At 54.0% G+C, this 24,689-nt stretch overlaps 1 protein-coding gene across 4 annotated transcripts in view; it reads left to right on the forward strand.

Annotated features, from left to right (window-relative positions):
• Nucleotides 1-24,689, forward strand: part of FGF12 (fibroblast growth factor 12) — a 167,088-nt gene that overhangs the window by 62,085 nt on the left and 80,314 nt on the right. Inside the window, exon 1 of one of the 4 annotated variants that reach the window (XM_063307853.1) lies at nucleotides 24,242-24,481. The exons of the other annotated variants lie outside the window; for them this stretch is intronic. Within the exon in view, the coding sequence (XP_063163923.1) occupies nucleotides 24,283-24,481 (199 nt within the window). The 5' untranslated portion in view covers nucleotides 24,242-24,282. Of the gene's footprint in view, nucleotides 1-24,241; nucleotides 24,482-24,689 lie in introns of those variants that run through there. 4 annotated transcript variants of the gene reach the window in all.

Here is a 24,689-nt window from a genome sequence, read left to right on the forward strand (position 1 = left end):
GCAGCATTCAGTTGGGGGCGGCTGACTCTTCCGTTTTCCGTCAGGGTTAAAGGGGCTTCTGAGGGCTTCCTCACCTTCCTCGGTTGGAATTTGGCTGGCACAGGAGCCAGGAAAGGCCTGCCAGCTGTGGGCTGTTTTGATAAGCTTTCTGCAGCCACTCATGGTGGTGTTCACGCAAGGTATTTGCTGCTTGGTTTCTGAACTGATCTGCTTTCTCTTTCTTGGCTCTATAGCAGGGTTTCTCAACCTCGGCCACTTTAAGACGGGTGGACTTCAACTCCCAGAACGCTGGCTGGGGAATTCTGGGAGTTGAAGTCCACCCGTCTTAAAGTGGCCAAGGTTGAGAAACCCTGCTCTACAGTAACGCTATCCTGTGGTCAGATATCAATCCAATCACTTGAATGAACATAAGGATTTCTCCCAGTCACTCTCCACTGATTGGTTGATTGATTATCAAGTCGGTGCCAACTCCTAGCAACCACCTAGATAGGTTTTCTCCAGGATTATCTGTCCCTAACCTGGTCCTTCAGGTTTCCCAATGGAGCCCCCCTCGCCACTGTCACTGCGTCCATCCCCCTCGCTCCTGGTGGCCCTCCTCTTCTCTTTCCTTCCACCTTTCCCAGCATTATGGACTTTTTGAGGGAGCTGCGTCTTCACACTCCACTGATCAGCGAAGGCAAAATCTCTTCTGGCTTCATTCCCATAGCATGATTAATCTGGTCACTGAATTAATCCATTTTCTGGATTCACACAGTTCTTTCCAGTGTGAAGTAAGCAAGTAGACTGTATTAATGCAACATACCAAGCTACAAAAAACTTAAGTCAGGTTAACCCTAACCAAACTTGGCATGTTGTGTGAATGTAGCTGTGGTCTGGTGAAGCTTGGTGTGTGAATGCAGCTATTATGGAAAACTGTCAGAGAGATCACAAAAGTCTTCTCTCTATTAAACGTGTCATGGAGTAAACAGAGGGAACTGGTCTGCCCGATAGCAACATGTTTAATACTTATTAGATCAGCCTTTCTCAACCTTTTGACCCCAGAGGAACCCTTGAAATATTTTTCAGGCCCCGGGGAACCCCTGCATGTTCAGGCTCAAATGTAGGCTAGAAGTTACAAAATTATTATATACGTTTCACGGGCAGGCCTGTCTATATGCTTGAATGGTGTTCTTAAACTAAAAATACAGAAAGAAGCTTACCTCTTTAATGTGAAGTTGCCCAAATTTGAAATAGTTTTTTAAATAAATCCTGATCTCCCAGGGAACCCCTGGTGACCTCTCGTGGAACCCGAGGGTGCCACAGAACCCTGGTTGAGAAATCCTGGATTAGATAATCCAGTTTCTGCATGTGTACAAGGAAACACAAACTAACCAAACCAAGTGGCTTCATACAACACACTAAAGGAAAACAAAAGAACTCTAACCAGTCTTCGTATGTGCAGGTCCAGCTGCATAGTATGTAACGTATGGTTAAGAGTTGTGGGAACATAGGCTTTGTTGTGCAGGGAACAGGTGGGTGGCCTATTTGCACAATGATATTGTAAAAGGGATGCAGTGGCGCTGCAGGTTAAACCGCTGAGCTGCTGAGCTTGCTGATTGGAAGGTCGGTGGTTCGAATCCGCGTGACGGGGTGAGCTCCCGTTGCTAGTCCCAGCTCCTGCCAACCTAGCAGTTCGAAAACATGCCAATGTGAGTCAATTAATAGGTACCACTTCGGCGGGCAGGTAACGGCGTTCCGTGTAGTCATGCCGGCCACACGACCACGGAGTAAGTGTCTACGGACAAACGCCGGCTCTTCGGCTGTGAAATGGAGACGAGCACCGGCCCCTAGAGTCGGACACAACTGGACTTCACGTCAAGGGAAACCTTTACCTTTACTCTTGTAGAAGAAGGACTTGGTTTAATCTTCCCTCCTCCCTCATTTCTCTGGATAGAGAAAATGGGTCAGGTGCAATGTGGCTCTCCCTGGGCCCCTTGACCGCTTGGGCGTTGGTGGATCCCCAGTTGGCTGACCAGGTCAATGAGCACCTTCCTGGTGGTCTCAAGACTCCTCCCTCCATGGACCCGGTTAGGCGTGTCATGCCAATGGGGCCACTCCCCCTCCCTTGCACCGGGGAACGGCTGTGCATGTCATGAGTGAGGATGGCGAGCAGGGGGCTCCCATCCAGGCTGTAAAGCGCATGCGTAGTACTGAGGAATTAGGTGGCCATTCAAAGAGACACAGACATAGTCTTTGGGGTTTGTATGTCTGAGTTTTCCCACGCTTCTTCAGTTTGTTAGGATTCTCTGTTATGTAGCAGTAAATAAACACTAGAGACCTATTCCTTGTCTCAGCGTGGTTCCTGGCTGTTAGGACAGTGCATTTTTGAAATAACCTGGTGTGCCAGGAAAAGGGTTACAGCAATGCTCAGTCTCCGAGTGCAATTAGGATGCTTTGCGAGGGGGGTTTCCCCACAGGAAGCCCCCAACCTGCCCTGTCTGGGCTGCGTTTAACAAACCCAAGTGACTGAGTCATTTGACGTCCTGGGTGGCCTATTTGCACAATGTGCTGAGCTTGGCTACTCTGTCTTGGCTAGACTTGGGGGCTTGGTGTGTTGTGTGAACACACCCACTGGATCAGATGCTGTAGCTCAGCATTGCCAGGTCAAGGCCCCAAGCAAGGAAAGGTCAGCCCAGCATGGTGGGCAGGAGGCAGGAGTGCATGGCATGACCCATGAGCCAGGAAGTCCCTCTGTAGCACTTGCTGCTTGAAAGGAGGGGAGTTCTCCTGGCTGCGGATTCTAGGATTTGTCGTCCCAGGCATCCGGAGAGTCCCGGCTTGGGAAAAGCTGCTGGGCCTTTTTCTTGCTGCAAATCTGATTTCTGGAGATGTTTGGCTTTTAACCGCGCCATCTCCAAGGCCTGTGATTTCCCAGGGAAGGGAAGGGACGGGAAGAGAAGGCCCCCCTCCCTCTCAGCAGCTGATAAGCAGAGATAAAAACGGCTGATTAAAATTGTGGGCTCAGCCCTGCCTACGTGATTCTGGCTCTCCAGCTTGGCTTTGCTCTGGATCGTGAGCAGAGCAGCTGCAATGGCAGCCGGAGCGCTTGGGCACAAAAGGGGCGGGGGGGGGGACAGAGGGGAAGGGGCATCTCCCTCTGGGCAGCCCCCCTGGCCGTCCTGTCTCCAGCTTTGCCGGGCCGATGCTGCTGAGATCATGTCTGCCACAGCCAGCCAAGCAAGCGGGCATGATGCCAGCCGAGGAAGTTGGACTGGGAGCTTATGATGGGGGGGGATGTGGCCCCCCCACGGCCCCTCCCATCCTGAGCTGTGTCTCTGTTGGAGTGATTGTGCCTTTTGGCTTCTCTAAGGGATGCTGGGTTGGCGGCACCCTCAGATCTCTTTCTTCCACACAACAAAACACACACACACACGCACACACAAGTGCAGAGCAATTCAGGCAAGAGCCTTTATTAATCTCTTTGATGCTCCAGATGCTGAAAGTGATGTTATGGGTCGGGGAGAGCTCATCTTCAGCCAAAACGGCTTGAGCGAAGAGAAACAGACTCAGGACTTGACTTAAGAAGATAAATTCAATTACAGGTTGCAAAAAGACAAAACAAAACCATACAAGTCTCAGAATAACTATTTGACAAGAGCTGGATTTTAGCTCTTTGCGAACAGAACAGGGCCCTTGCGACTGATGGCAAAGCAAAGCAGCGTTTTGCCCAGGCAGAGCCAAAGTCTGCCCCGCCGGCACTCCTGCCCCCACGGTGCCCACGAGGAGGGTCCAGCCCACCCAGCAGGAGGGGCGTTGCAGACCCTCTGCGTCCTTTGACTATCCTTTGTCCTGCTGCCTCTGTTAACCCTTTAAAGGCCTATAAATGCTGTAAGGTAGCATAACTCTGTTGGTGTCTGGCAGATAATAAATTCTAATGGATGGATGGAGAGAAAGAGGGGAAATTGGTGAAAGCCTAGGATGGCAGAGACACTTGGCCAATATTCAGACAAATGATTCAACTTTATTAAATAACTTAGTCCAGCTTTGAAACAGATTCACCTGATTCTGTAGCGCAGTGTTTCTCAATCTTGGCCACTTTAAGCTGTGTGAAGGAAGTCCAGACCTTCCTTTGCTGCACCCGCCTGATTCCAAGGAGATGCCGTTTCGAGTCCCCTTGTCCTGCCCCAGCCCGTAGCTCAGACCCCCCCTGCCCCCCCCAGATTTGCAGCTGTTGCTCAATGAACACAGGGGGGGCAGTGGTGGCCAGGAAGGCCTTCTCACAGCTGTATCTCGTGGGCCAGCTGCAGATCCTCCTGGAACGGGAACTCCACCCTATGGCAGTGCTTCTCAACCTGGGCAACTTTCAGCTGTGTGGACTTCAACTCCCAGAATTCCCCAGCCAGCTTAACCTGCCACTACATATATTCTGCCTCCCTGGTGGAGGAGATTTCGCCTGCCTCAGCCCTGTCCTTCCACCCACATCCCTCTCCCAGCCCACCTGCCCAGCACTCTCACCTGGGAGGTGGGGCCTGGCCTTGCCATTGGTGCTGCCGCCCCCCATTCATCCCAGGGGGTCAAGACACCATCCTGCTGTTGCTCCACAAGACTGCTGCCCGTGGTGGGAAGCTGGCCCCACCCCGCAGTTGCCTTGGAGGGTCACTGGGTGGGCCCTCACAACGCCCTTCAGCAGGTTGGGGGAGGAGAGAGCTTATGGCCACATCACATGATGCTCCATCCTGGGTTACTTTTAACCTTAGTTTGGAGCAAACTAATTTTGAGGCTGGGTAAGCCTGTGGCCTGAAGTTTGCTCCTGTTTGCGGTGTTAGAAAGCAGGGGCAGATTCCCTGAAGTTTCTGCTCCTGTGGAACATCCCCGTGGCCCCCGGTGTGCACCACCTTCCCCAGAATCGCACTCCCGCTGCCAGTTGGGGTGGGACTCTGAGACCGGAATAGCCCTAGCCCCTGGTCACCCTCGGTGGGGCCCTTTCCTTCCCCTTCTCCTTTGCAGGACAGACTTTACCAACGGCCCTTGCAGACTAGCTCCAGCCTAGATCCAAATGCATTTGGCCAGCTCGTCCCTTCGCACCCTGCTAATTTCGTTTTAGTTTCACTTTTTCTGGATGATGCAGTCCGGTCGCCTCTCTCCACAACGAGGCCACGCCCCCTCCCGCTTGCAGAAAATGGCTTGCGGGACGCCAGACCGGAGGGCTCGCAGCCTGCCGCTGGTCTCCCGCCGGTCCCTGCAGGCTTGGGGTGCGGCTGGTCACTAGAAGGCTAGCCTGGCTTCTTTGCGGGGGGGGGCGGTGCGCAAAGGTCCCCACCGTCTTAAGCCGAGTCAGGACATGGCTGCTGCAAAGGACCTGACGACATCCGAAGAACTCCTTTCTCTTGCCACCGGGGGTGAGGGGTAGGGGCTCTGCAGCCGCTCTCAGCCTCTGCTCCGAGCCCCGTTCTGGATGCAAGAAGCAGCTGCGCGTGGGCTTGGCGCCCCCCTGAGGCCCAACAGCAACACGGCAGCCAGACACCTGCTTCTCCTCTTGTTCCCCTGCCCCGGGGGTCCTGAGAACAGGGGAGGGGAGGTGTGAGTTTGGGCAAGATCGAGGTTCAGCCCTCACAGGCGGGTTACATCACAAACGAGAGGGGGGCTTCTCGGCAGGGTCAGGGCAGAGACAGCCACGGTGGCGCCAAAGAGGCCAGAGCGGGACCGACCATTTTCTAACTCCTTTTTGGGAGCAGACCCTGCAAACAGGCCCGTTCCCACGCCCAGAACAGCCCTGCCGGAAGAAGGAAGGAAGGAAGGAAGGCCCCCTTTCTCAAGGAAGAGTCAAGGGACCCAGGAGACGCCCAGGAGCTTCACCAAGCCGGCCTCCACCTTTGGTGCTCGGTGGATCCCGGGCCAGTTCTCAGCATCCGTTCGGTCTCCCGTGATGCCAGCCTGGTGGTGTCCCTTTGCTCGATGCTGTCGGTCCCTTCCCCGCAGAAACGAAGCCTTCTTTACTGGCGCCGGCTGGGCCGTCTAGGCTGAGAGAGGTTTCCTTTGGTTGGCTTGCGCCGATCAGCTCCGAGCGGGGCCGGCTGGGGCCTGGCTTGCCGTTCTCTTCGTTCCTCTTTTCCGGCCGGGAGGAGACGTAAAAAGCGCAGCAGGCTTCAGAGAGAGGATAACAGAAGGAGGTGCATAGCAAACAGAATAATGAATGGATACTGTAGGTGTAAAATATAAGGAAACTATATAGCAAATACATCTCATCTTTTCGAGGCTGTTTTTCCACTTCCCAGGGAGGAATTTGTTCACCTCCAAGATGCCACACAAGTCCTTCAGGAAGACAGATGAGTGGGAGGACAAAGGCATGGCTGAAACGGGGGCTCCGGCCTGTCTATCAGCCTCTTGGCCCTGCCTTCTCACGTGCCCCATTCGTGGATGGCCACAGAGACGGTCGTGAGCATGCTGACGCAGCGTCGTGGACCTGGGTCCCAGAAGCCTCTCTCCTTGAGCGGCGGGCGCTCCAGTTGGCCACAGGGGGGCACCGTTGCGCCTCAGATGGCAGGGCCTGAACGGTCTCCCGCTGCTCTGCTTCGGGCAGAGAGGCGGTGTCCGGCTTGGCCGGCCTTTTGGAGAGAAGCTGCTCTCCAGCCTGGGCGGCGTGCAGACGTGCAGGAGACTCGTGGGTGCAAGAGGCGGGGAGGAGAGGGATCCTGCAGTCGTTCCCGCCTTCCCCGGCCCTCTCTGCGCTTCAGCGAGCCCTGGGACTGGGCAGATGCCCGGTTGCGGTCCCAGAGTTTTATGTGGGCGGCGGGGAGGCTGTTGCCAAAGAGAAAGTTTTCTGGTCATTCTCAGTATTTCCCTTCACCAATTTTCCCCCCTGATCGTGGATGAAGGTAGCTGTTAATTGCCTGCCCCTCTGAAACAGAACAGGAGAGCTGGCAAATGCCAGGCTCCCTGGCAGGGGGCATTTAGCTCCCAAGCAGTTTTCAGCCCCTCGCCTGGGCGTTTTAAGCATCTGTAGGTAATGGGTGCCCAGAAGATCTGGATGCCCCGTGCTGGATGCCCCCCCCCCCTTGGCAAAAGGGTCTGCGGTCTCCCTGCTGGAGTGCCTCTCCGAGGTAGCCCTGATGCCCTTGGGGAAGCCACAGGTGGCAGCCATGCTGGCGGGCAGGGGAGGGCCCTAAGGAAGACTGGGGGGGGGTGAGAGGAGGGGCCAGACGAGACTCCATTGCTCTTAAATAGGAAGCAAGCTGATTTTGGTCCTGAAAGTCCTGGGAACAAGGCACTGGGGGCTTCATTTCAGGGACAGCTGCAAGGCAGAAAGGGCACCTGGGCCTCGTATGGTGGCCCGGAGACAGCCATGCCCTCCATGGGGGCCCGCTTGCTATCAACCAGCTTGGAGCTGCCAGCTTTTCGATGCTGAGGGTGGCTGAAGGTAGGGGGTGCCAGTGCAGGAGTCCCGGGCAGAGGGGCGGCAGTCTGAAGTGGGCGATGCTGGGGTGGAAATGGAGCCATCCTGGAGGACTGAAAGCTTTGTGCATGCTGCCCTCTGCAGTCTAGTCCACTGCCACCCATTGTGGGGGAGGCTGTGATTGGTCAGCCACCCCCCCCCCCCCGTGGGTCTCTGCAACAGCTGGCCCCCTGTTAGCCACAGCATACCCAAGGGCTGTTCTGGGGGGTGGGACTGTGGCCACAAGAGAGGCAGATGGTGGATGTGAACTGGTCTTTCTGTTTTCTGTTTCTAGATCAAGCCATTTCCACCTCCCCCCGCCCCGCCTGCTTTCAGATTCTGGGGTTTTTGCAGCCTGGGCTTAGGGCTGCTTCCATCTTGGGGTTCTGCAAGAAGCCTTTTTCCCGGGGTGCAGCGGTAACTCTGCCCATGCTCTGGGGCACGGCCTAACCTGCCCGACTCTTTGTCAGGCAAAAGTGGCTGGCCCTGACGTGGGCAGAGGATGGAAAGGAGAGATGCCCCTTTCCGCAACTGAGAAACCGAGCTGAAGGGAGAACAAAGATCACAATCACTTGGACCCATTTACACAGGCAGGTTGCCAGCTTTGCCACTGATGCCAGGCGGGATCCCCTGCTCCAGGCATCAGGACTCTCTTCTTGCATTTGTGCCCACAGTTTGAAATGCCCTTTTTGATCCAAAAGGCATCTTGTCCCCGGGCTCCATTGCCTGGCCTGTGAGATGTGGGAGACGCAGCCCTGCCATGTCTCTGCTCTGCTGCCCCCAGGAAGAAATGCTGTTTTGCCAGCCAAGGCCGGTGAGGTGATGGGCTTGAGGAAGCAGAGACAGCAGCGGAATTAGCAAAGACTGCATTTTTCTAAGGACAGCCCTGTCCTTGGCTCAGGCCTGGGGCTGCCTCTCCCAAACTGGTGCCCCCCAGATGTGTTGGACTGCAGCTGTGTAGAGCATCCCAGGGAAGATCTATCTATCATCTATCTATCTATCTATCTATCTATCTATCTATCTATCTATCATCTATCTATCTATCTATCATCTATCATCTATCTATCTATCTATCTAACTTGATCACCACCCATCTCCCGCACCTGGCGAGGCCGTGACGGAGGCTCAGGGCCAGGGAAGCACCACAGCTGGGGCCCAGTGCCAATGGGCCGCTGGGGCAAATCCATGCACCTTTTAAAACTTGCAGAGGAGTCATGGGTACAGGAATACATGCATGACACTCCCACAAGCAGGATAGGGCTGCACAGCCCAGCATCCAGAATTATTCCCTTTTTAAACTGATTTTTTTTTTTGGCTAGCCTCCTTCCCCACATCAAATGTGGTCCTGTTCTGTTTGGGAGAGTTACCTTGCTAACAGAAGTCTGAGCCCCTTGATATCATTTATTTCCAATGCTGTTCGGCTGGAAGGCATGAAAAGTAGTGGGGCGAACCCTCACCTGGACTTAATTCCATATAAAATACAATTATCTTAAATGAACACACGATTACTCCCCAGTTCTCCTCACACAGCCCCATTCATTTGCCCACCATGTTGAGCTTGGTTAGGATTATCCGTGTTTAGTTCAGAGCTTCGCCTGGGTCAGGATACTGCACACAAAGGTGGAAAAGGGGACCGCTCAGTCATCCAGTTACGCATGAGGCCTGAACTCAGCCCCCAAATCGTTCTTAGGTTCGTTCTATGGTGTAAAAAGAAACCCTTTGGGGAGGGTGTTCTGGCCCTGGGAGAGGGAGGGGCTGAGAGAGAAAGCCCCCACACCAAGCAGGGCAGGGCAGCTGGCAAAGCAAGCCATGGGGAGGCACGGGGGTGGGGGGGCAGTGGCGGGGTTGGCATGCCTGTGGGCGGGCGGTCCTCTCCTAAGCCGCTTTGTCTACTCTGGATTTCCTCCCAGGCCAACTCCACCCACAGGGCGTCATCTGACAAGAGCCAGCAGTCCTTAAGGAAAGGACCCCTGATTCTGCCCCCCAGCAAGAAGGCCACTGCTGTCTGGCCTGAGCCCGGCTCTGCCTCTGGCTGCTTGGCCTCCTGTCCCCTTCTTTGGCCAGTCTCCAGAAAGGGACCCCGGGCATCTCCCAGGCAGACCCCAGCCCTTGGCCTGTTTGGCCAACTCAGTGGGTGCCAGAACCTCTGCCCAAGAGAAGGGTGGAGACGGTGCGGAGTCTGGTTTTCCGGCGGCTGGTTCACAGGTCATGCTTCCCCTGGCCAGGTGAAAGTCTGGCGGCTGCGTTTGCTTAGGGTTAATCCTAGTTAGCTTTTTGGTGGCTTAGCGTGATCTGTGAATGCAGCTTCCGTGTGCAAACCCAGCCTATGGGTGAATTCAGTAACTGGGCTGAGGGGCTTGTATGAATGCAGGTGGTGCAAATCGGGATCAGCTCCCTCTGGGTCTCTTGTTCAAACCATTCCCAGATGTCTTCCTGGCAGGGCCTTCTGCAGACTGAAACAATTTCCTGCTCTGTTGCGTCACAACTGGAGCTGCGTTGTGTCTTTGCAGGAAAACTGCCCTGCATTCAGAAAAGGGGCACGTCGGGGGGATCCCTTGTTCCCTGGGGCTGCTGCCCATTAGATTCGGCCCTTCCCAGTTCAGGGGAGCTACAACAGAGGTGCTGAGCCACTTGGCGTCCCAGACAGACCTCGAGGAGACTTTTCCCCAGCGGCATCCTCAGGGCCGTTCTGACGAAGGGCCCCCCCAACCATCAGCATCGGGCACAAGGCTCACTGATGCCATGTGTACAAAGAGCCAGTCTGGTCTCGTGGTTAAGGCAATGGGCTAGAAAGCGGGAGGCGGTGAGTTCGAGTCACGCCTTAGGCATGAAAGCCGGCTGGGTGGCCTTGGGCCAGTCCCTCTCTCTCGGCCCAACCCACCTCACAGGGTTGTTGTTGTGGGGAAAATAGGAGGAGGAAGGAGTACTAGGTATGTTCTCTGCCTTGAGTTATTTATAAAAATAATAAAAGCACCGAGTCATGTCTGACCCTCTGGGGGGATGCCGCTTTCATGACATTTTCTTGGCAGACTGTGGTTTGCCACTGCCTTTCCCAGTCGTCACCTTCCCCAGCAAGCTGGGCGCTCATTTTACCAAGGACCTCGGAAGGCTGCAAGGCTGAATCCAGCTTCCGCTAGGATCGAACTTGGGTTGGCGGGAGAGTTTCTGTTGCAATACTGCCGCCTATCACTCTGCACCATATGAGGCTGTTATAAAAATAATAAAGGCGGGATTAATTTTTTTTTTAATGGCATCAGGACATGCATGATGATGTTGGTCTGTCATCCATGCCATCAAAACATGGCTTGTCTGTTTTCCCTCAATGGGGGTTCAGTCCCCCTTCCATATTCCTTAAGTGACATGAACAATGGTTGGAAGTCTCAGCAAAGTATGTCCCTGTGGGAAAATTACAGCAGGTCCCCGGTTTAAGAACGTGTTCAGTTCCTCAGTCTGCCCTTAAGTCGAATTTGTCTGTAAGTTGGAACAGTTATTTAGCATCCATTTGTCAAATGTTTGTCTTAGTATAGAGTATATATTTTACCTTTCTATGCATATAGAACACTTAAGAAGCACTTCCAGATACACTAAAGCATCTTAAGCATAATAATACACAAAGTTGTTTTGTGTATTTAACCCGAAACATTGCACTTAACTTGAATTTTTAATGTAATAGCCTTTACGGCAGTCCATTCTTAACTAGGAGTCGTCCGTAAACTGGGGCGTTCTTAAACTGGGGACCGGCTGTATTTCTTGAGTGGTTTGTGATGAAGTTGGAGACCAAGCTCCCAGCCAGCCGCCCCAAGGTTGCCACTGCGTTGAAATGCCACAGCATGCCCCCTGTCTCCCCCCATGTGCCATTCCTCCCAATCAGGCGGGCTCCCCCTTGCTGGTCTGGTATGGGTAACCTGGAGCAGAAGGGCTGAGTTGCCCCCTCTGTGGCCCCACAGTCAAAGGGGGTGGCATTTGGGGGGAAGGGTGATCTGGCTCAAGGGAGAAAAAGTGGCATTTTACACCCAGGCTCCCCCTGCCGTTGCCCCAAGCCTTGCCGTGGCTTGCCAAATAAGCCACCCATGCTGGGTCCCGACATTGTGCTGTGCCAGAGATCAGGTGGGCCCCTGTTTGTGCCCATGGGATGCCCTTCGTGCAGTATTTGGGGAAGGGGAGGATAGCAATATGATGTGGGAAGAGCAAAGATAATGCTGTGATGCTGGGGTGAAGGGGGTATTTTTTCTACACTTTATTCAGGGCTTAAAGAAGAGACTCCCTTGAGTTGAACTTAACTCCTGGCGAGGGCCGGCGTTCTGCTGGCGGGCATTCAGAAGCCGTCGGCTGCTGCCTTCCTTTTGACGTCCCCAGCCAGCCAGCAGCCTGGGATCCCTGGACTAACCAGATTGGACCCAGTTTAGTTTTGCCTCTCCCTGGATTAGCATTCCTGGGAATGCTGCCTGTCTGATGGGGGCATCTTCCTTCCTTCCTTCCTTCCTTCCTTCCTTCCTTCCTTCCTTCCTTCCTTCCTTCCTTCCTTCCTTCCTTCCTTCCTTCCTTCCTTCCTTCCTTCCTTCCAAAATCCTTCCAAAATCCTCCCGGAATTCAGTGACTTCTTTCTTAAAGGCCAGGAAGCCCTTCTCCGGGGATGTCCCACTTGTGTTTCTCTGGGCACAGCAGGGGTGGCAGACCAGCCAGTGCGTGAGCTGGGCCCCCTCCGGTTTGCCTGATGCAGATCCTCCTCTGTGTGCTTTCTCACTCTCTGCTCCCCCCCGCCACGGCATTTTGCCAGAGCTTTCTGGGTGGCAGAATTTGGGGAGTTTATGCCCCCATGGGATTCCCGTGGAAGCAGATGTGGGTGGAAACCCGGTTGCAAGCTGCTGCTGAGGCTGCCTTTCGGCGGCTGGGCTGTCCTCCCCAGCCCTTGCTTTCATTCAGGGGTTTCGAAGTCCTTCAAGAGTGAGCGAGCGGAGCTTCTGTTGTCAGGCAGAAACCGCCGCCTCCCCCCACCCCTCCCGGCCTTGGGTTTGCCAGGCTTCTGCTCCAACCAGCCGGCCTCCCTGCTGCTCACCTGGGACCTGCCAGCATCAGTCCCCTGAGCCCGGGTTGCTTTCAGCCCTTTTCAATCCCCCCTTGCAGGGGATTTCCAGCCCTTTCTGGGCTGCTGGCATTCTCCGAGCTGGGCTTTCGGTCTCTCGTGAGCAGGGTGGGTAACCTCACCGGTGCCCTGACACAGCAAAGGAGGGGGTTGGCTGTGATCAGTGGCCAGCCGGCCTCACTTCCTCGTGTCACGGGGTAGCAAAACATCTGCAATATATTCTCCACTTTTGCACTTCTTTTTTATTTTATCCATTGTGGATGATTCTCAGAGACAGCCTGGACAAGTCTCTACAGTTTTCTTGGCAAGGTTCTTCAGAAGTGGTTTGCCATTGTCTCCTTCCCAGGGCTGAGAGAGGGTGACTGGCCCAAGGTCACCCAGCTGGCTTTGTGCCCAAGGTGGGACTGGAACTCATGGCCTCTAGCCCAGTGCCTTAACCACTACACCGAACTGGCTCTCTTTGCACTTCTCCCTTTGCTCAAGTAAGGGTGCTAGGACTGCGTAACCGCTGGCTGAGGTAAAACCCACAATGGTCCTTACAGTCTGAGCCAAGCCCAACAGCCAGAACGTGTGCAAAAGGGGCATTGGGGGGAGGAAGAGGCAGGATTCTTCCCCCTCTGCAATTTGTCTTCCTCTCAGTCTTCCAGCTGCATCAGAAAAAGTTGGGTGTCTTGTGCTGGAGGGTAAACTCAGCAAGCTTCATACTTTTGAACAAACTAAAACTTACCGATCATTTTGGGAATCAGTGGCTTTCTCAAGAACAAGTCCTGCCAGAGTAATTTTATTGAATGTTTTGATAGGTTAACTTCCTTAAAAGGTTGTGAAAATGGTTTCAGCAAAGCATTTGACAAAGCACCCATGACATCCTGATTAGCATGCTAATTAAACAGGGCTTAGATAGCGTGACAGTTAAGTGGATCAGGAGGTCCTCCAAGGGTTCTCACCAAACTGAAAAGCTGTTCCAAATGGTCCCCACAAGGAACAGCCCGGTGCCCTCCCTCCTTCTCCCTTTCTCCTAAAGGATGAAGAAGGCCGTGTCCAAACCCCAGCAAGGGAAAGGAGGGGAGCTGTTCCACCGAAGTGGGGGACGGCTCAGCTGCACAACCCGGTGGTGCTTTGCCAGGCCAGGGGCATGAGAAGAAGCTTGCTGTGCCAGACCTCCTGGGCAGACCGAGACCAGGGGAGCAGGTGGTCCTGCATACACCCACCTCCTAGGATGTAAAGGGCTTTCAGGACACCTTGAATTGCTCCCAGAAGGTGGCTCAGGTAGTGGGGCCCCTCGCTGCACCCACAGTGCCCCCCAGACCAACTCTAGCTTCCGGGTGGTGTTCAAGGGCAGCCCCATGCAGAGTTCATGGCAGCAGAACAGGGTAGAGGTGATCACCTCAGGGCAGTGCTTCTCAACCTGGGCAACTTTCAGCTGTGTGGACTTCAACTCCCAGAACTCCCCAGCCAGCCATGCTGGCTGGGGAATTCTGGGAGTTGAAGTCCACACGTCTTAAAGTTGCCCAGGTTGAGAAACACTGCCATAGGGTGGAGTTCCCGTTCCAGGAGGATGTGCAGCTGGCCCATGAGATACAGCTGTGAGAAGGCCTTCCTGGCCACCGCTGCCCCCCCCCCCCTGTTCATTGAGCAACAGCTGCAAATCCGGGAGGGGGGGAGGGGGGGGTCTGAGCTACAGGCTGGGGCAGGACAAGGGAACTCGAAACAGCATCTCCTTGGAATCAGGCGGGTGCAGCAAAGGAAGGTCTGGACTTTTGAGAAGCGGTCAGGCAAATGGTCTTCTGGACATTAGACCACCCCCAATCTCAGTGACCCTTGGGAGAAAGAGTTTGGCATTTTGTTCCATCCAGAGAAGAGAGGAGGCGTTCAATCTCCTTGAGGAAGCCATGAGAACAGGCTCTGGGGAGGCAGGCAGAGTTCTGGGGGCCTCCAGCATCACTTGACTTTCTGAAGCCTGGGACCCCCACAGCCGCTGCCCAGGGTGGGGGTCTCCTGATCCACTTGCTCTCCCCCAGGGCCGGGAACAGTCTCCTGGCCGATGGGCACTCGAGTTCAACCCCCTCGAGGCCCCTTCGAAAGGCTTCCCACCCACGCCAAACCCCGGCAAGATGCGTTTTAATTATGCACTCCTTGCAAGAAGCCTGCCTGGGAGAGGATGAAATATTAATAAAGCCTAAAACATCCCCCTTGCTTCTGCTTAACAAGCAGTCCTGGCGATGCTGGATGGCTGGGCGTTGAGGCAGTCCTCACAAGGGCTGCTGGAGCATGGGGTTCCCCCTCCAAGGGGGCTTTTCCCTGGAACCAGGAGCAGTGAGGGGGGTGGAGGAGAGCCTGGGGAGGGGCCATCGTGAAGTGGGGGGGGGTGCCTTTGGGTCCTGCTCGGTTGCACCAGGTGGGAATTCGGAAGGCGGAGCTGGTCGGGGGGTTGTGTGGAGAAGCTGTCCGTCCAGGGGTGTTTCTTGGGAGACCTTCAGCAAAAGGGCTGTTTTAAGGGCAGAAAGGTAGGATCCCAAAAGGGTCTTGTGCCCCGGCCAGGGACTGGGCCAACCCTTGGATTCTTAAGGCTGACTTTTACTCTGAAAGGGGAAATGTCGGTATCAGTGTTTCTCAACCTTGGCAACTTTAAGACGAGTGGACCAACTCCCAGAATTCCCCAGCCACCCATGCTGGCTGGGAAATTCTGGGGGTTGAAGTCCACCCCTCTTAAAGTTGCCAAGGTCGCGAAACACTGGTCGATATGAATGTTATCAATGCATATTGTAAGGCAATAGGTCCTTTGTGTTTTGGAGTATTCAGACACTTCACATGCTGTTAGTGCAGTAACCGTCCCAACCCCCCTGTAAGGTAGAACTGAATCCTCACTGACAAACATATTCACCTGGAGATCAGGGTTGGGAATGAAAGGGGGGGGGGAGAATGATGTCAGACCATAGGGAGAGTCTGGGGGGATTTCCTAGATCCAACTTACCCAGTGTGCTTTTGAGAACCATTTTGAAATGGGAATACGGTTTCAAGCCAGTGCAATTTTTGTATTTGAACAGCAGATGTCAGAGACACAGCAGTTTTATTAGCTGCAAATTGCATGAATTGTTTGGGAAAATAAATAGGAACCGTTCCACCTTCCAAAGCACCTGGGGTCCTTTGAGGAAAAAGCATTTGCAAAGACAAATCATTCATATACTCTGTGTGTCTGAGTGTCTGTGTGTGTGTGTATTTATTACTATATACTATATACTATATATACACACACACAATTTTTAAAGAAATTTTTAAAAGAATAGAAACTACAGATTTTGAGAGAGAAAAATCAGGAAAGGAAAGTAATAAGTAAGTGAAACAAAGTACAAAGAAAGTAATAGAGAAAGAAAAGAAAACTTACGAAGAAGTGGCTTCTGGTCTTAACGGCAGTTACAAGCACATTTATATTTTGCCCTCTCTGTCTAAGGCTACAATGTAATTTCCTTCTTTCCTTTCTAGACTACCCCTTCTAATCATCAAACCCATTAAGTCACAAGTTCATTTTTTCCTTTTTCCGGCAAAAAGTCCATAGGGGGCTTCCTGTTGCTAATAAAGGTAGTTATTGTCCTTTCTCAATCAAACAAGTCGATGTTGCCATCTCTGCTAATCTGGTCATCTTCGCTACCCATTCTCCTTGGTTGCAGAGATCAATCCTAGTCCTCTGCTTTTCCCTGTCACAGCTGGCACATTCCTATGCAGAGTTTGTAAAGATAAAAACGGGTACGAGGCCGGGGCTGCCTTTGAGTCCATGATCAGCTGCGCGTACATGTGCCATGTTGTTTCACTGATGGAAGCTACTATCTGCTCATCCTATTTCTGTTCTGTAGTAAACATTCTACCAAGATACACAGATTCATCTACACGCTCTAGTTTTTTGACATTTACGTATAACTTGCAATTGTTCACTCCGCTTTCTCTGTCCGATACAACCACTTTGGTCTTCAATACATTAAGTTTCAGGTTCATACTTCTTGTTGCATTATAAAATGTAACATCTGCTGAAAATCATTTAAGTTGTCAGCCAACAAGATAGCATCATCTACATACCAAAGTAGTCGTATATTCATGTCATACCTCTTATGTCACAAACCTTCCTTATACAGGTAGTCCTCATTTAGCGACCACAATTGGGACTGGTAACTCGGTCGTTAAGTGAAATGGTCACTAGTGAAACCACGACTGTGCTTACAATCTTCCTTCAGCTTTGCTTTACAGACCTGTGAAGGCTGTAAATGTGGGGATGGGGCGTAAAGTTACTTTTTCATCACCGTTGTAACTGTGAACTCTTGCTAAACGAGGCAGTCGCTAAACCACTGAACATCTATCCATTGTTGTTGTTGTTGTTTATTCGTTTAGTCGCTTCCGACTCTTCGTGACTTCATGGACCAGCCCACGCCAGAGCTTCCTGTCGGTCGTCAACACCCCCAGCTCCCCCAGGGACGAGTCCGGCACCTCTAGAATATCATCCATCCACCTTGCCCTTGGTCGGCCCCTCTTCCTTTTGCCCTCCACTCTCCCCAGCATCAGCATCTTCTCCAGGCTGTCCTGTCTTCTCATTATGTGGCCAAAGTATTTCAGTTTGGCCTTTAATATCATTCCCTCAAGTGAGCAGTCTGGCTTTATTTCCTGGAGGATGGACTGGTTTGATCTTCTTGCAGTCCAAGGCACTCTCAGAATTTTCCTCCAACACCACAGTTCAAAAGCATCTATCTTCCTTCGCTCAGCCTTCCTTATGGTCCAGCTCTCGCAGCCATATGTTACTACGGGGAACACCATTGCTTTAACTATGCGGACCTTGGTTGTCAGTGTGATGTCTCTGCTCTTAACTATTTTATCGAGATTTGTCATTGCTCTTCTTCCAAGGATTAAGCGTCTTCTGATTTCCTGACTGCAGTCAGCATCTGCAGTAATCTTCGCACCTAGGAATACAAAGTCTTTCACTGCTTCTACATTTTCTCCCTCTATTTGCCAGTTATCAATCAAGCTGGTTGCCATAATCTTGGTTTTTTTGAGGTTTAGCTGCAAACCAGCTTTTGCACTTTCTTCTTCCACCTTCATCATAAGGCTCCTCAGTTCCTCTTCGCTTTCAGCCATCAAAGTGGTATCATCTGCATATCTGAGATTGTTAATGTTTCTTCCAGAGATTTTAACTCCAGCCTTGGATTCCTCAAGGCCAGCTTGTCGCATGATGTGTTCTGCGTACAAGTTGAATAGGTAGGGTGAGAGGATACAGCCCTGCCGTACTCCTTTCCCAATCTTAAACCAGTCTGTTGTTCCGTGGTCTGTTCTTACTGTTGCTACTTGGTCGTTATACAGATTCTTCAGGAGGCATACAAGATGACTTGGTATCCCCATACCACTAAGAACTTGCCACAATTTGTTATGGTCCACACAGTCAAAGGCTTTAGAATAGTCAATAAAACAGAAATAGATGTTTTTCTGAAACTCCCTGGCTTTTTCCATTATCCAGCGGATATTGACAATTTGGTCTCTAGTTCCTCTGCCTTTTCTAAACCCAGCTTGTACATCTGGCAATTCTCGCTCCATGAACTGCTGAAGTCTACCTTGCAGGATCTTGAGCATTACCGTACTGGCATGTGAAATGAGTGCCACTGTTCGATAGTTTGAACATTCTTTAGTGTTTCCCTTTTTTGGTATGGGGATATAAGTTGATTTTTTCCAGTCTGATGGCCATTCTTGTGTTTTCCAAATTTGCTGGCATATAGCATGCATTACCTTGACAGCATCATCTTGCAAGATTTTGAACAGTTCAGCTGGGATGCCGTCGTCTCCTGCTGCCTTGTTATTAGCAATGCTTCTTAAGGCCCATTCAACCTCACTCTTCAGGATGTCTGGCTCTAGCTCACTGACCACACCGTCAAAGCTATCCCCGATATTGTTATCCTTCCTATACAGGTCTTCTGTATATTCTTGCCACCTTTTCTTGATCTCTCCTTCTTCTGTTAGGTCCTTGCCATCTTTGTTTTTGATCATACCCATTTTGGCCTGGAATTTACCTCCAATGTTTCTAATTTTCTGGAAGAGGTCTCTTGTCCTTCCTATTCTATTGTCTTCTTCCACTTCCGCGCATTGCTTGTTTAAAAATAATTCCTTATCTCTTCTGGCTAACCTCTGGAATTTTGCATTTAATTGGGCATATCTCCCCCTATCGCTGTTGCCTTTTGCTTTCCTTCTTTCTTGGGCTACTTCTAGTGTCTCAGCAGACAGCCATTTTGCCTTCTTGGTTTTCTCTTTCTTTGGGATGTATTTTGTTGCCGCCTCCTGAACAATGCTGCCAACTTCTGTCCAGAGTTCTTCCGGGACCCTATCTACTAAGTCCAGTCCCTTAAATCTATTCTTCACCTCCACTGCATATTCCTGAGGAATATTCGTGAGCTCATATCTAGCTGATCTGTGGGTCTTCCCTAATCTCTTTAGTCTGATCCTAAATTGTGCAAGAAGAAGTTCGTGATCTGAACTACAGTCAGCTCGAACATCTATCCATACACACATTAAATAACCAGGAAGAAGCACATTAAATAGCCAGGAACTTGCGCATCCTTTTCTTACTCTGTCCAGTGTTCAACCGTTCTCGAAGCGCTCTGTTTATGCTCACCCATGCTTTACTTCCGTCCTCCTCCTCTTACTGCACTCAGCATACTCCGTATTCTTTCAAGGCATCCCATAATTCAAGTCTGTTTGCTTTGTCCCGCTTTCTCTCAATCAGCGAATGTATAAATAAGCTTCCGCGCTTTCCTACTCTTCTCCATGACCTGCTGAAGAGCAGAAATCTGGCCCGCCCAGCCCGTGCGTGGCATCAAGCCGGGCGCGCTCCCAAAAGCCCTGCTCACTGTTGCCTCTCGGTCCTTCCAAGCCGAATTCTGCCGAACACCTTCCCAGGCTCTCTGAGATGAGCCCCCCGCGTGGCTCCGGCATCCACGCCGGCTTCTGTTCCTTTGTAGAGAGGAGCCCTCCTTTTCCCGCCCGTCAGCCACCGAGGCACCTGCTCCGTGATTCACTCCACTCTTGGTGGGTCCTGCTCACTTCGGCTTCTTCCCAAATGTTTCTTCATTTTTACTTTGATTTCGTCCCTGCTGCTGGAAGCGCTCTGTTTAGCCACCTCCCAAACGACGTTTATTTCCACCAAAATCCCTCTGCAGTTCCTCTCCTTCTAATCTTAGCTACCCCTCGCTCCCTTTGACTGCTTCATTTGCAATTGCCCTTTCTCTGCTTGGACATTCTTCTCTCGTCCTGTCAGCAGCCATCATTTTCCCACCAGCTTTGCTTTTCTCGTCAGCAGCCACTTGCACCCGGCGTCCTTTCTGCAATTCCAGTTGACGTAATCCCACCCCTTTTGGGACACTTGGGAGCAGAGCTCATTTTCCTTGCTTCCACTGCCTCTTTCCTTAGATCCCCTTTCCATCCATTCTGTTGGGAGGGGAATCTGATGCTTTTTCGTACAGGACGTGGGCTGCCCTTTCTTTCGCTTTTCTCTTTCTGTCTCTTCCGTGTCCTTTTTTGGCCACTTTTTGCTCTCCATCCTGCCCAGAAATGGCCTGTCCTGCGTTCAGAGCCCCCCATTCCTTTGTATCTTCACTGATTCTCTCAGCCTTTCATCAGAAACTGTCTGCTCAATCATCTTTTAAATTCATGCCTTCCCTCCTCTGCCCACCGCAGATCCTGTATGAAAAGTCTTAAGCTACAAATTCCAGCCGAGCAGATCTTTCCCTGTGTAGACCCTCCCCGGTTGCCATTCTCGTATCTCTTCGGCCCAGAGGATCCTTCTGCGGGTTGGAGCTATCGGGGCGTCTCTCCGGATGGCAGTTTACTGCCAGCTGTTAGGGATCGGCAGCAGAAGGAAGGGGCCACCTGCTTTCCACGCTTGTGAGCTTCCAAATGACCCTGATCAGCTGCTGTGGGAGGTGGCAGTGGTGGGCTCGGCTGACCCGGCCTCAGGGCCCTCCCTGCGTTCTTAGGATTCTGCTTATTTCCAGAATGGGTTTCATCTCCTGATTCTGGGATAGGCAAAACTTATGAGGTGCCATGTTCCTTTCCACAGCTCTTCCTCCCCAGTCTGTAGCTTGACACACCAGGAAAGTTTGCTTGGCATTATTTCTAAACCAGTGGCAGACCTACGTTTTGGGGGCCCTGAAGCTTGAACTTTATTACACTATATTATTTTTTTTTAAAAAAACGTTCTCATACAGTAGACTGAACATTTTTAAGCAATGTGGGCTTAAGTCATTTCTGGGGCCCCTCCGGGATTAGGGGCCCTGCAGGTTAAGCTTCATTCATCTCATGTAGATCTGCCCCGTTTCAGACCTGGGAGTCGTGATCTTTCTTTGGGGCAGGCAGGATGCTGAGATTCCCAGCTGCTCCCCTCTTTGCACACAGGCTTCTCTGCTCCCCCCGAATCCTGGCTGGGGACGCCCCACCCCTTTAATTCTTGGCATTTCCTTTTCTCTCTCTGCCACAAGCCATTTCTGGTGGTCGGGCAACGTAACCCAGGGGAGAGACGTTAAGAAGGCAAAAGCTGCTGTTATCGGTTAGATTGGTGAAACTGGATTCACTCTTGGCGCAGCTCAGGTACAGGAAGTGGCTGGGGCCGGGGGAAACAGCCACACTAAGCCAAACGTCCTGAGGGCCGGGGCCCTCCTCCTCCAGGCCCAGGCATTGCCCCAGGACGTTTCCTCCCTGCAGTATGTCTGAACCTGCTTTATCTTGCTTTCCTCCAATTTTGTTCTGCTCACTACAGACTATTGTGTATTTCTGCCTGAAAATAGAATATTGTTGGATTGCAGCTGTTGAAAACTGGCCTCAGCAAAACTGCAGTGTTTGGAGCAGCATGCAAGTCCTGTGAATAAGTAACGTATTTCCAGTACTCAGGGTTGGGCGGGGGGGTTTCTCAGGGATGTAGGCAGGCAGCCCTGACACTCATTTGGCATCTCATGGCAGCTTGTTGGCGCACCTCCAGTGAGGCTCCGATGCACACTGTGGTTGAGTAGAGGAATAATGTGTGGTTTGAGTTGCTGGAGGAAATTTTTTCTCCAGAGTAATGGCTGAGCTTCGTCAGTGGGAACGAATGGTGGGAGTCATTTCCAAGTAACTGGGAACCTCTTTCTAGCTGATCAATATCAACACTTAGGGAACCCCACAGGAAGCGTTTCTGGAGTTTGGGACTATGTGATTTATTTTCTTTATAAACGCAAAAGCAGGACAGATTGGGGGAACGTGGATTTCTCTTTCGATGTACATTAAAAGTCTTTTTCTCAGCAGCTCTTTGCTTGCATTATAATCTGGCTGTACATTTGTGAGTAAAACACTAGTTCTGACCCATCAAAAGGAAGCTAGATGGCTTTGCTTCTGGAACGCAGCTTCCCTTGGAAGGCCCCCCCATCATAATTTGAAATCCCTGAAAGGGGTTTAATTAGGGTGAGGCTAAGTCTGGCCTTAAGGAACTGAGTGCAGCTCCACTCGGGGTCGCAGGACTGGAGAGAAGGCGGAGGCAGGCTTGGGAAGGGACAGCCGCCATTATTGCGAGCCCATGCCTGACTGCCCTTCCCAACAGGATGCTGTGTGTGTGTGTGTGAGAGAGAGGGAGAGGGAGAGGGAGATGCTGGATTTTCTTTCTTTCGCAGTCTCTAGATGTAATGGGCCCATTTTTGAACTTGATCTTTCATTTCCTGCTTCTGGTTCCACTAAGTTCTGTTGCTGGAGCACTGTCCTGCTGATGGTCAGATGGAGAGACAAAACCCCAAGTCCCTTTCTGTCATTTCTTTCCAGCATTGGATTGGAAAGGATATGAATGACTTCTCCTACGGGAAAATTCTTCACCTCTGATGTAGATCAACTTTCAGGTCTTCTGGCTGCAACCGGCTTGCAGGGCCTGATCCACTGAGAAGGTTTATAGTGTGCAACCAATTTTTCCACGGCTCCCCCCCCCCAAAGTTATCTTGCTAACTGGTTTGAAGATGGCCAGGAGTGAGAGACTGAATTAAATCAGATTGGTTTAGGAGACTTACACGGTTGCTCATCTCAGCACAGAGCTCTGGGCAGCCGATAACAAGGCCAAGCACCAACAGGAGCATAAATAAGTAAACGCTGAATTTGTCAGAGTCGTAAAATCAAAGAATTGTGAAGAGCTCCAAATGGACTGAGAGGGGGAAACAGGGTCTGTGAGCAGGTGGAAAGCAATGCACAGTGGAGCAATAATCAATCAATCAATCAGAAATCCAGATTGAAACACATTTGATAAAGAAAAATAAAACGGGCAAAGCTGAGGCGCAGCCACCCTCGGAGTCCGGCTAAAGCAGTTGATCCTCTTGTGGGCAGGTGGGGGCAGCTCCCGTCCTCATCCCTGTGCCTCAAAAGGGACCTTGCAGGGCCCGATAAGAGGTGGGAAAGGGGCCTCCAAAGTACGGCCGGAGCAACCCCGCCCCGCGCAGGGTCTCGAGCTCAGCGAAAGCAGCTGCCGGGCAAGGGCAAGGGCAGCGGGGCCCGGCGGGCGGGCGGAGGAGGAGGCGCGGGGCCGCAGAGTGGCCGGGGGGGGGGGCAGCCGGCCGCCTTTCCCCGCCGCTGCGGCGGCGACAGGGGTCGCGCGGCCTCTGCTCGAGCGCTCCGCCTGGCAGGGCTCCCGGCGGCCAGCCGCTCGCCCTCGCCCTCGCCCTCGCCCGCCAAAGACCGCCGAGGAAGCCCGGCCCGGCTCGGCTCGGCTCGGCTCGCGGGCTCCGGTGGCCGGCGCTGGGTCGGCACCGGGCCGGGGCGGGCGGGCTGCCGGGCGCAAAGGGGACGCCGCCGCGGAGGAGACGCCGCCGCCTCCCGGGAGCCTCTCGCCGCCGCCGCGAGCCCCTCATCCACACCGCGGTCACGTAGGATTGCGTAGAAGCGGGGCGCGGGGGGGGCGCTGGCCGGTCGGCCGGGGCGGCGGAGACGCCGCTGTCCCCGCAGCGCCCGCCCGGCCGCCGCGGCTCCGCGCCTCTCCGCCGGCGGGGTCTCCGCAGCCGCAGCCGCTCTCCCCCGCGCCGGCAGCGGGGCGGCGGCGGCGGGCTGGGCGCGCGCTGCTCCGGCGCGGGACGATGCGGGCGGGGGCGGCGGCGCGGGCCCCCGGGGGGCGGGGGGCGGGCGCGCGCGAGAGCCCGCCTTCGCCCGCCACGAGCGTGAGGACGGGCGGCGCCGGCTTCGCCTCCGGAGCTGCTGGCGGCCGGGCCTGGGCGAGGCGGGGGGCGCCGCCGCCGCCGCCTCCTCCCCCCCCCCCCGGCCCCGCGGTGTGGCCAGGCGAGCCCGGCGCTGCCCCGGGGAGCTCGGCGGCGAGCGCGGGAGAGCCGCCGCCCCGTCGGAGCCGGGCGCCGGCTGTTGAGGCGTGGCCGGCCGCGGCGTTTGCGGCCAGCGGGAAGCGGGAGGCGGGTCCGCGGCCCCCTCGCGCCTACCCTGCCCGCCCGGCCGCCTGCGGCGCGGGGCTTCGGCTGGGCGCGCGCCTGGACCCGCCGGCGGCGGAGCGCGGGCTCCCGGGCTCTTGGGCTCTGACCGGGCGGGAGCCGCCGCCTGGCCGCGGAGCAGCCCCTCCCGTTGGAGCCGCCCGAGCGGACGGGCCGGGGCGCCTCTCCCCCCGGCCCCCGGGCTGGGGGGCAGGAGGGCGGAGGCGCTTCCGGAGCACCGCCTGCTCGGCCGGCCGGCCGGCCGCGGGGCTGGCTGCGCCCGCGCGGATGGGGGGCCGTCGAGGCGGGCGGTGATGGCCGGCGGCCTGTGACCGCTGCCCGCCCCGTCGGCCATGGCCGCGGCCATCGCCAGCTCGCTGATCCGGCAGAAGCGCCAGGCCCGGGAGTCCAACAGCGACCGCGTGTCCGCCTCCAAGCGGCGCTCCAGCCCCAGCAAGGACGGGCGCTCCCTCTGCGAGAGGCACGTCCTGGGCGTCTTCAGCAAGGTGCGCTTCTGCAGCGGCCGGAAGAGGCACGTCCGGCGGAGGCCAGGTCAGTCGCAGCCCGCGGGGAGGGCGGCGGGTCCGCGATGGGCAGCGAGTGGCCGTCCCGACCTCCTCCGTCCCGTCCCGTCCCGTCCCGTCCCTTCCCGGGCCGGGCCAGGCCAGGCGAGGCGAGCGCCTCCCCCGGCCGGCTCCCTGCTTGGGGCGCCCGGCCAGCGACCCTGCGCGCCCCGGCCCAGCACTCCAGCGGCCGGGGC

Source organism: Candoia aspera, chromosome 6 (genome assembly GCF_035149785.1).
Source record: "Candoia aspera isolate rCanAsp1 chromosome 6, rCanAsp1.hap2, whole genome shotgun sequence".
In the NCBI taxonomy this organism is placed as follows: Eukaryota; Metazoa; Chordata; class Lepidosauria; order Squamata; family Boidae; genus Candoia; species Candoia aspera.